Below are 12,151 nucleotides of genomic sequence, written 5' to 3' on the forward strand. Positions count from 1 at the left end.
AGAGAGAGAGAAATATACCCCATACTAAGAGACAAAGTCAAGCAGAAGGAGAAAGGTGTCTATCACTCACTCCAAGGACAGCCAGATTGGATTCGGGGAGGACACAGTCAGTAGAGGATATTCACAAGTCTCAAAGCCACGTGTTCCTAAATATGTATGAATATCCTTATTAATTCAAATATATGAAAGTCAATATATTTACCATATACATATGCAGGAGGAACAGAAGTCTGAGGAGAAGAGAAAACCAACAGATATAGACTGAACAGACTGTCTCCTGATCAAACAAGGTGATCAGACCTTACTGGCAAAGAATATTTTTTCTACATAGAAAACCCTAGGAGAATCTGAAAAAAAAAAAAAAAGATGGAGACAAGGGAACCTGATGTGACATTAATATACATTTTTCTCCTTTCAGGAAGAAAAATGATATTTCTACAAAAAAAAGAAAGAAAAGAAAAAGAGAGAAAAAGAAGACCCTCTTTCCAGAATTCCTAACGAACACCTAGTGTTTCCAAGAGAGAAGTTGTCTTGCTTTTTTCCCTTACCCCACCCCTAGATCTATTTAGAAAACCTTACCATAGCAAACATGGGAGTTTGGTCCAAATTAAACTTATTGGTTATTAGAGCACCAATAGATACTTCCAATGTTTGGCGTTTGGAGAGAAAGTTCACCAAAGAGTCCTAATGATTATGTGAATGCCCAACAAGAACCAAGAGCTTTTTGAAAGAGACGACAGGGGAAGGACTACTGTGTCCATCAAGCAAGCTCTCTGAGCCCTGTTTAAAGAGACCGAAAGCAAAGGATAAGATAATGAGGGAATAAGGCAAGCATTCACAGATTTGCAACATAAAAATCAAAATTCCAAATCATGAAGACAAACTCCGCCATAACCATGACTTGGAATGTGGCTGGGTAGGAGAACCCCAGAACCCTTGCCTAGCATGTCCAAAGCCCTGGATTCGAGTTCCAGCACTGAAAGAATTGAACTGTCCTATTAACCAGTTTTAAAGAGTACACAAATCATCATGCTGCAGCATAGAGCTCCGGGGCTTGAATAACGAGCTTGGCAGGCTCCCATGTTTGCAGAGGAGGCCCTGGGACACAAAAGCGGTGTCATAATCCTGAGGAAAAGCAAGGAATGCTGGGGAATGGATAACTCTTGGGGAAGAAAATAGAGACAGATTTTCATTTACTACTTTATACTAAAAAGTATAAACTCCGGCAGCACCGCATATTTGATTCATTTAAAGAAGGTCACGAAGACCTGGAAGAAAGCACAAGTTATTAGGTATTTCAGGATGAAGATGCTTTGTACTTGATTGGCGTTTCCTATGAAGGTCAAGAGATGAGTAAATAGTCTCATCTTTGTCAGTTGTATGGTTTCAGCTACAGATTCAACCGTGTGACAGCAGCCACAGATGAGACGCAAGTGGGCAGCTGTAGCTGTGCTCCAAGAAAACTCTGTGCTGGGAGAATTGGCCTTCAAATCAGTTTCTGAACTTCCCCTACTTTTTGAAGATTCGTCTATTTTCTGTTTCATGTGTATGAGTATTTTGCCTCCATGTATAGACGTGTACCATGTGTGTGTCTGTTGCTCAGGGAGATCCGAAGAGGGTGTTGGATTCCCCAGAATTGGAGTTACAGATGATCATTAAGTCACCAGGTGGATGCTGGGAACCAAACCAGGGTCCTCTGGAAGACCCACAAGTACTCATAGCTTTTGAGCCAACTCCCCTGCCCCAAACCCCTGCTTTAAGTATGGTATAAAAGCAAAGAATAAAATAATAAGAGAATAAGGCAAGCAGTCAGGTTTTATTACATAAAATTAAGAACGTCAAGGCATAAACAAAATCTTTACCAGAAGCATGACTTAGGGTGTGGCTTGGTGGAGGAGCCGGTGCCTAACATGGACAAATCTCTGGCTTCAGGCTCTGGCACTGTGGAAAATAAATACCCTATGAACACAGTTTTAAAGTGAGCACACAAATGTACACTCTGCAGAAAATACTTGAGCCATGCCTGACAGCAGAAGGCTGGCATCCCCCCTTTACTGTTACTGACCATCTTTCCCTTCCCAAACATCAACAGTCACTGAATCCAATCAAAGAAAAAACATGCTAGTAGAAAATATGAACAAAAATTAAGCAATTCAGAGAAATCTAGGTAATCAGTATGATTAAGAATAATTTCTCGACATTAAATAGGTTTTACAGGAGGATGAGCAAATTCCTACCGGTGAAGGTAAAGAGAAACCATGGCCAAGGCAACTTATAGAATGCAGAGCTGGTTGAGGAATACAGAGTCAGAGGGCTAGAGTCTGTGACTCTCATGGCAGGGAGCATGGCAGGAGGCATGTAACAGATCAAGATGTGATGTTTTAAAAAGTACACTTGGTAAAGAGCCATTCAAGATGCAGGGCAGACCAATAAATTTAAAATAAAAATGGTAAAGAAAGAAAGAAATTGAAATGGCTTCCAATTTCACCAGCCAGGAAGAAGCCACCACTGATGGGTGTGGATGCCACACTGCTTCACAAGAGCCGTGCAAAGACTTCACCTATTTTCCAAGGCTACCCACACCCCCGTAAAGTAAAATCTTCTGTGTTGACTTCACAGCCATGTGAGCTGTGTCTCCAAGTGGATCCTCCAATACCCCGTGAACTTCAAAGTGACCACGTCCTAAGGGAGGTTTTGGCCAGAACAGCCCAGGTAAGCTGGTCCTGGGTGCCCATGGAAGGTGCAGACACTTTTAGACAGGTAGGTGACGGGATGCTATTGTGCAAAAGAAACAGAGAAAAAAACAACAGGTACAGCTCTGATTTAATGACCAAAGAAATGACCTCTAAGTTTTAATTTCTTCATTGTCGCAGATTTAGTTTCCTTTATATTTTAATTACATGTATCTCTCTGTGTGGGTAAGTGCACATGAACAGAGGTGTTCGAAGGAGTCCTGGGAGAGGGTGTTGGGTCCCCTGGAACTAGAGTTAATCTGACATGGGTGCTAAGAACTGAACTCAGGTCCTCTGCAAGAGCAGTCGGTACTCTTAACTGGTGGGCCGCCTTTCCTTCCCATCTGTTTGTTTTTGAGCCAGGGTCTCATTATTTAGCCCAGGTTGGCCTCAAACTCAGAATCCTTTAGTCCCAGACTTCCAGCACACTGGGATGGCAGGAGTGTGCCTAATCTATAACACAGGAGATAGTCATTAGCAGACCCCAGCTAAACACAAGCTCTTAGGGGTCTCAGCTTTTAAGAAAACAAAGAAACTCTGAGATTGGAAAGGGGATCACCTTGGCCCCAAGCCCTTCGTGTTCCACCCCTCACTTAAGCTTTCCTCCAGTCACCCCCATGAGAAAGCAGCGTGTAGCTCCTAGATAAAAGACCAAAATATTACCTGGGGCTGCCAGTGGTCATCGCAAGTGTGGGTTTTATCTTCTTAGTGTTTCCGCTTTCTATAGTTTTGGAACATTCTACGAGGAGGCATTATTTTTAGAAGGAGAGGAAAAGAAACTTTCCTGTTCAGAAGTCACCAAAACTGAAAGTCAGAGCCATTTCCTTTAGATAAAGCCAGGACCCTGTGCTGTGCCTCACAGAGATGCTGACCAGGAGATGTTGACAGAACTGAGTGGATGAGGGTCCTGTACCTCCAGCTAACTTATGCTAGACAGCCTTTTTATTACTGTTATTGTTATTGATACATTATGGAGTGTGTGTGTGTGTGTGTGTGTGTGTGTGTGTGTGTGTGTGTGTGTCATGGTCTATATGGGGAGGTCAGCTTGTGGATGCTGGTTCTTTCCTTCCACCATGTGGGGTCTGGAGATCAAACCCAGGCCATGAGGCTTGGCGACAAGTGCCTTCACCCTCTGAGCCAGTTTGCTGGCCCTGGCACAGATCTTGTAACTATTTTATACATTTCATTTCTACATAACGTTACATTGAATTGAGTTTCCATTGCCTTGGTGAGTTGGAAAGCAGCTGAGCCAAGGCCATACAGGGAAGCCCTATAGGCTGAAGCAAAGGAGCAAACACTCACTTAAGCTGCAACCCAACGGTTCTCTAAAGCAGAGGCTGTGTCATTATCTTTCCAAGCCCATTACAGGGCAGCTTTGGAAGAGGTTAAGTTACATGCAGGCTTCATGGGACTCTCACGACAGACCCACGACTCAGTTCTGTCTCTAAATCCCTCCCCTTTAGCGACCAGACTGACCTGTACCTCTTGCTTTGGGTTTTTCCTATAAAACCGGCTGGCTTATCTGTGGTTGTGATCTGTGCTCCTTCAGGCTCTCTGGACCCTGGTGTTTCTGCTGTCCTTAGGGTCTTGACTTTTGGGGTCCCTAGATAGATCCCTTATCCCTAGCCATGGTGGCCCTGCCTGTTCTGAAACCTTTAGAAAGCCATTATTCTGTTTCTTAATAAGTTACATAGACATGTTCCATGTGACACAGCAACCCCATTCCTGGGTAACTGCACCAAAATGACAGACAAATGTCCACATCAGGACTCGAACACCTGTTCTTAGCAGCATTGATCATCAATCCCAAAGGACTAAGATCCACATGCTCAGTCCATGGTGAGTAGAAACGACTGTGGTACAGCCTAACAGTGGCGCACTAGAAGGCTGGAACAAGGGAGCAAGAGCTCACACACACTACAACCTGGCCAAGCTCAAAACTGCCCTCCGGGATGAAAGAAGATGATCACAAAGCTCACACACTGCTGATTTCAGATGGAGGAAACATCCAGAAAAGGCAGGAGACTCGTGGTTACCTGGGACAGGGATTGGGGCCTGGGGATGATTTTGCAGGAGCAAGAGGTGATGAACAAGTTCTAAAACTAGACTGTGAAGATGGGCACAGAGCCCTGGAGTTTGGTGGGAAACTCCTGAACAGTTAAAAAAAAAAAATAAGGGCAGATCTTAGAATATGCAAATGAAGCTCCAAGTTACTTTTCCAAAATAGGGTTTGACTATCCCAACTTCAGCTTGAGAGAGTCACTGTACGGATTAGACGAGATGGTGTATGCAAAGCAGCTGCCTGGTACCCGGTACCTGATAAATAATCATGAAGGTGAGAGTCAGAATATGTTAACAGGGAGAGCTTGCGCAAACGTGGAATAATAGACAGCACAGAAATAACAGCTTCTGCCTCTTCCCCACTTCGTACCACACATCTTCAGCATCTACCAAGTCAAGTCAGCCCCTCAACTTTACATGGTAGGGGTATTAACACGCTCAAGTGAGGAAACTGAGGTCTGGGAAAGTTAGGTCACTGTCCCCACATGCACAGGTAGTCACTGGGAGAGCTGAGCTCTCAACTCAGGGGGATGAACTGCAGTCTGCACACCAACCCCCCTGGCTCTCTGCAGCCTCTCAGGAGACAGCGAGGTGCACCGTTTCTATGCTAGTGATGGCTGAGGTGCCCGAGGCCTGTGGAGAGCTCTCCTTGGGAACCTGAAGAGTTAGAGAAGATATGTCAGGTGAGGGAAGCACGCACCCAGAGGTGCCAAAGGGGCCAAAGAACTTAGGGGCCATGAGGAGGAATCAAAAGATGCCGAGGAGTGGTGAGGGAGGGGCTCAGGCAGGTCCTAGGTCAAGGACATTAGCCAGATTGTTTTTCTCTGAGAACAACTCTCACCCACCCCCTCTGCAGGTGGGGAGGTTGACTCAGGATGCTATGAGCTCAAGGGAGTGGGGAGCTGTCACCCATGCTCCCTCGCCACTGTGAGCTAACACCCCAGCAGCCTCCCAAACAGCAGCTCAGCCAGCAAGCAGAAGCCGGTCTCAGTCAGCCCAGGCACAGGCGGGCTCTGTCAGGCTGCCAGAAAGCTGAGCAGAGATCAGCAAGTTCAAGGGCTGACGGACAGCAACCTCAAACACATCCACCCGTGGACCCCAGGGTCCCCTTCACACGGCCCCCACAGCTTTCCACAATGACACCAATCCAGAGGTCTTTTCTTAATGACTTCCATCCAGCTGGCAAACATGTTTCCACATTTGTCCAAGATAAATACTTAGACATGTGCCCAAAGAAAAACTACTGGGGAAATTATATAGATCCTAGTGACACCAGCTATAAAACATTACACAGTGAACCGTGCAAGTCTGCTGTGCTGCGTGTTGATGGCACACATAACTTCGAGACTTCATACTGGGGGGGGGGAGGTGAACACTGGAGTCACGTGCCTGGAATCCCAAGATGCCTTTCCTTGCATAAAAGCTTAAAGAAATATGAAGGTCTATGTGCCTCCCGGTCCACACATAGAAGGAAAGACTTCAGATGAACAAGCAGGGCCTAGAAGGGGGGAAAGGGAGAGAGGAAGGGACTTATTCTGTACAACACTATATCATTTGATTTAATAAGAATTCATTTGTATGCATTTTATATTTTCTTAAACATTAAAGTCGTTTTATCTGGAGAACTATTTAAATCACTGCTGATCTGCCACGGGGTCCAGGGTAACTTTCAAAGGTCTAGGATGTTTTAGTCTTCTCGTGTAGCCCAGGCTGGGGCCTTGAACTCACTATGTAGCTAAGCATGACACAAAATTTCTGACCTCCCTGCCTCAGGTACTGGGATCACAGGTATGGATATTATACCCAGTTTACATAGTACTGCAGACCAAATGCAGGGCCTTACACATGCTAGGCAACCCCTCTACCAGCTGAACTACATAAATCTAGAACCAATTCTAACTCCTGCCACACTCTCTCAAACCCAAGCCCTCCATGCTCTGTGATGCGAATTTTAATTCAAATTTAATTTCAATTTTAATTGAAAACAGAGAGGAAAACAAATTGTTCAAGGTCATAGGCTAGGGATGGAGTGGAGGAGCACCCTTGAACTCCAAGCCACGTTTCTTCTAAGCAGCGCACTTGACAGTTGACAAGAGATGATATTTGGGTAGCGGGCTGGGTAGGTGCCATCAACTGTTCCAAAACACACAGCCAACTCTCAAAGTCTGCAGAGCCCCTTGGGAGGGGAAATGGGGTTTTCCAGAGAAGAGGAGCGCAACTGACACGTGGAGAGAGAGGAGTTAGTGAACTGCCACCTCCACCAAAAATTAGACCTCGTCATAAGCCTGCCAGCCACCCCCTGAGTGGGATGGGGCCGCCACGTCACCCAGCACACCAAATCACACGTGGGAAGGAGCCTCAGATCCACATCCCCAGCCTGAGCCATCATGCCTTTCAGGGGCTCACCCCAGCTCTCACCTGGGCCGTTTGAAACTCAATGGATCTGGAAGCCTGTCCCAGCTCACGGCCTAGGGCCCCGTATTACCGGGATCAATGGTATGGTGCTTTCGGGGCAGTCTAGAAGTTGGAGGGTCAGGGGAGCACAGGTTTGTATCTCTTATCTGAAAGGCTTGCAATGAGGTGTGCCTGATGTACTGAAATACTCATGATGATTGGCTCGAGGAGGGAAACCAAGTCAACGTAAGTTCACTTCTGTGTCCCACTTACTTACAGCAAGCAGCTTGGGCGTCATTTCTAGCCCACCCGTGATTTATGACCCATCCCATGAGGTCAGGCGTGTTTGTTTCTATATGCAACATCTATGTAGGTGCCCCAAATGTTTCAGATTTCCATGGTTAGGGACACTCGGCCTATGAACGTCCATGGTCTCTTATGTTCTCAGTGCCCCCAGCCCTCAGCTCTCACTAACTGTTCTAGTGCCTAATACCAGGAGAGGCTCCAGAAGGATCCAGGGGACATGCCAGGGTTCTCCAGGGGTAGTGCAGATGCTCCTGAGGGGTCAAAGGGCATGTGCACAAACTGCAGCTATAATGAGCAGGCGTTAGTCTATGCACACTGAGGGAGCCTGGTCAAAGCCATTCTAGCTGTAGAAAGCAAACCTGAAAAGCCACGGGGTAGTATCCTACCTGGGGTTTCTGATCCTGTTATCCTATCGGGTCAAGGTTCTGAATCTTTCTGAATCCAATATCCCTATCTGTAAAGTGGGTGTTATTGAATGTAAGCAGTACAGGGTAACCATGCAACCCGGAAACAGTATGAACATGCATTCATTTATTTACACAGTTCAGAGAGTAAAACCATCCTGGACAACGTGGTGTATACTTGTCTCTACTTCCAGACTTACGGAATCCATGACAATATAAACTACACATTTAAAGAAATAAGCGGTAGCAATATAATAAAACATGCTGATACATCAGCTATGGGGGTTCATACCTGCCATCCTAGAATTTGAGAGGTGGAGGCAGAAAGATCAAGAATTCATGGTCATCTTCAACTACATAGACACTAGCTTGGGCTACCTGAGAGCCTGTCTCAAAAGTCAGAAAGCGAAATTTAAAAACAATCATAAGCGTATAGTTAACATGAGGGCCATGTCCAAGATACTTCACGGGTATTACTCAACTGAATGCTCAGAAGGCCTTCATGGGGGTGCTACGGTCTCCCCCATTTTGGACAAGTAAAGTCTAAGGACAGAGAACAAAAGAACTTCTCTGTGTCAGGGTCACACAGGGACCTGCACATCCAGTTTTAGACCCAGGTGTCCACCTCCAGAGTATAGATACATTTAAAAAAGATGTTATCACTTTTATTTTATGTGTATGTGTATTTTGCCTACATGCATGTGTGTGTATCACGTATGTCCACATATCCCATATGTCTGGTACCTGGGAGGCCAGAAGAGTGGGTCAGATTCCCTGGAACTGGAGTTATAGCTGATCGTGAGCTGCTCTGTGGGTACTAGGAATCAAACCCGGGTCCTCTGGAAGGACAATCGGTGCTCTTAACCTCCCAGCTAAGTCACCAGCCCCCAGGGTCTAGCTCTTCACTACCCCCCACCATGGATGTGGCAGTGGAGAGTGAATTGAGAACAGATTCAGGGATTATGGATTCTGGAGAAAGTGCTGGATCCGTTTTATAAGACCCTGGGTTCCCTCCCAGCATGAAAAAGAAGAGCAGCATACCACGGCTGAGTAAGGACCAGAGAAAAGGATTCCAGAAATGTAACATCCTAGAGTAGCCAGCTTGGGTGGGTGGGGGGACACGGGACACGGGATACCACGTGTTCATCATTCTGCACCGAGTGCCAGTGCCGCAGGAAGCAGGCTGTCAGTAAATATTTGTGGGAGGGAAGGGAAATTGTTATTGTATTCCTTAGCCAAAAGCTGGACTCATTGTCTCCAACAATCTAAGATAAAGCCAAGGCTTGAGGGTGGGAAGGGATGCGCGATGGCACAGGCCTGTAGTCCCAGCTCCTGGGAAGTAGAGGCAGGAAGGTCAGAAGTTAAAGGTCATACACAGTTGCATTACAAGTGGAAGCCTCCCTGGGCTATAGGAGACTGTCTCAGGAGTGGGGGAGAAGTCTCCTAGGGCCATCTTCTTCCTAATGTGGACTGATGGGGTGGTCCACACTTGACCTCAGGAGCAGCTCAGAATTTGCCTGCCCCTGTACAGTCCGGGTTCTGGAGCCAGGGGCCTTACCTTCTTCGGCATCGTTCCTCAGTGAGGCCTCGAGCAGCGCCACACTGGCCTCAAAGGACACCTTCTTGCGACGGCCACCTGTGCTGCGCTTCCGCTCATGCTTGCGCTTACGGTGAAGCAGGTCCTGTTCGTACTGTGCCCACTTCTTCAGCTGCTGAGCCCGGCGCTTCTGGGCTGCACGCAGGCGCTCCAGTGTAGGTACCTTCTCCAGCAGCTGCAGCTCGGTGAGCAGGTCCACGTGGCTGGCCATGGCCCCCGCGCCTGCCCTTGCCCTCCTGGGGCTAGCACGGTGTGCCCGGGGCCAGGGGAGCGCAGGGGCTCCCGAGGGGCTGGGGCCTCATGGTGGGGCCTGGGGAGGGAAGACAGACACACAGAGATGGACTGATGAGCCCCGAGAATACACATCGTATGGTAGAGAAACTCACCCGACCACCCTGACCAGAGTTCAGAGATCCCTTGAGCTTTTCTTTCCAATTGTGCCAAGAGCAAAGTGTAGCTTCTTAAGAGTAGAGAGTAGGTCCCAGCAAGGCCTGGCTCTGCTGTGAGCCAGCGTTTGAATGAAAGGAAAACAGTGCAGTTTCACAGTCACACCTACGTGCACACTTCCTAGTGGATCCCACGCTGGATACCCAGATAGAGACCATTCCATTCCTCCTTAAAGTTCTGCTGCATGATGGCGTTTGCCTGCCTCTCAAGCCACAGTCAGCTAGCAGAAGCTTGCCCTTTGCAGCAAGCATTCTTGTGCAAAGGCATCCTACTTCAAGAAGTAAGTCACGTGATAGTGGAACTAGAGGGTATCTTGGGGCTTAGGACAACACGGGGGCAACCAAACCCAGGAAACCCCAGGCTGTGCAGCATTCAAATAGAAGCCCTGAGGGCTGGGAATAAGGTTTAGCTGGCTGCTTCCTTGCCTCATGGGAACCAAGTCCGTGTTCCATCCACAGCACCCTATAACTAGGGTATGAAAGTGAATGCCTGTGATCTGAGCACTGAGGACATTCAGGCCAGGAGGATCAAAAGTTTGAGGTCATCCTTGGCTACATAGTGAGTTTGAGGCTAACCTGATCTACGTGAGAGGAGGGGGGGGGCAGGTAACAAATAGAAGCCCAAACTGGGCTGGAGGGAAATAAGAGGATATAAGCTTGCGGTGGTTCTCAAAGTGCGGCCCAGGCACCCTGTGGGGGGACCCCTGAGGCCCTTTCAAGGCGCCCACAAAGTCAGAACTGTTTGCATAAATGGAGAAGACACTGCTAACCTTTTCCACTCTCCTAGAGCAAGTGTCCTAACGCTACACAACAGGTGACTTCTGTCACTAAGGTAAAGCCCAGCAGAGGGCCAGACCTTCAGGGCAACTCTTTCGCTTTTTCTGGTTGTTTTTGGACAGTTATTTCTTTTTCATCAAAATGTCAAGCAGAGTTATAATACATGATAGGTGTCTCTCTTCCTTTTACATTTTATTTCTTTTGGGCTGTGACACACAGCACCATGATGCACATGTGGAGGTCAAAGGGTAACCTGCAGGAGTCAGTTCTCTTCCCATGATGTTCTGGGTTCTGGAAATCAAACCCAGGTCATCAGACTTGGTGGCAAGCACATTTATCAACTTGCGGCCAGTCTGGGCTATACAGTGAGACTGTGTCATAAAATCAAAGACAGTAAAAATAAACAATTTGCATAAACAAAGTCCCTTTAGGATCTTGAATTTCAAGGGTTAAAGTACTCCCCCGACCCCAAAAGTTTACTAACTGCTGAAATATTAGACCTGGAATCTATGGGCTGAAGTCCTTCCACATACACACCTTGGAGAACCTTCAAAGGAAAAGAACATACAACTGCTCTCAGAGATTGAAGCCAAGTGCGTTTCACATCAGCACAGACCCTGGGTGCTCTGAGGCAGAGGAAAGGGGTCTTTGGACAATCACTTGGACCTTCCGAAGATTATATTCCCATCTGCAAAATGCTCTGTCACCTCCCAGAATTTCCAGGGTACTCAAGGAATAAAGGAGCTGGCTACGGTTGCACATCTACTAGCAAAGAAGGGATGGAGGCCTGAAGGCAGAGCACCCTCGATCCACCAGGCAAGGCTGTCTTTGGTTGCTGGGAAACACGGAAGGATGGGTGGGTCCACATTTGTGGGATGAAAAGAAAGTTGCCTTCTTGGGGAATCAAGTCTGAACTTCAGGAAGACATTGCTGATCTCCTGGGGCCTATGCTTCAATGTCCTCCCTCCAGACTGCCTTTCCTTCAGAGACCGACCATCAGGGATCCCAAGTCTAGTCCCTTAGGAGCCAAGAGGGGGTGAAATGGGCCAGTCTTCCTCCATCCCTGAATCCAGAAGACAAGCCAGCAGCAGCTGGAGAGGGGGGAAACTGCCAGTGCCACAGGGCCAACCCCAGGGGTCTGAGCCGGTCTATCTCAGTGGTCAATAAATCAAGAGCAAGACTCAATAGGAAACATGCAGCTTGGCTTTAGCATTCTTTGCTTTGCTTTGGTTTTGGTTTTAAGAACTCAGAGTTTCTGGGCCTGGTGGCAGCCTGGCATCCTAGCTACTTGGGAGGTGGAGGCAGGAGAATTTCAAGTTCCAATCCTCTCTGAGCTAGAGTAAGTTCAAGGCCAGCCTAAGCCACTGATTGAGACCCTGTCTCCAAATTAAACAAGCAAGCAAACAACAGCATAAAGAAAGAAAGGAGGGAAGG

At 47.4% G+C, this 12,151-nt stretch overlaps 1 protein-coding gene across 3 annotated transcripts in view; it reads right to left on the bottom strand.

Annotated features, from left to right (window-relative positions):
• Ppp1r16b (protein phosphatase 1 regulatory subunit 16B) overlaps positions 1–12,151 on the bottom strand; it is an 88,892-nt gene that overhangs the window by 50,698 nt on the left and 26,043 nt on the right. For all 3 annotated transcript variants that reach the window (XM_005362999.3, XM_026787028.1, XM_005363001.3), the window contains exon 2: positions 9,456–9,804. In XM_005362999.3, coding sequence (XP_005363056.1) covers positions 9,456–9,705 — 250 coding nt within the window. In that variant the 5' untranslated portion in view covers positions 9,706–9,804. The remainder of the gene's footprint in view (positions 1–9,455; positions 9,805–12,151) is intronic.

Source organism: Microtus ochrogaster, linkage group LG8 (genome assembly GCF_000317375.1).
Source record: "Microtus ochrogaster isolate Prairie Vole_2 linkage group LG8, MicOch1.0, whole genome shotgun sequence".
NCBI lineage: Eukaryota > Metazoa > Chordata > Mammalia > Rodentia > Cricetidae > Microtus > Microtus ochrogaster.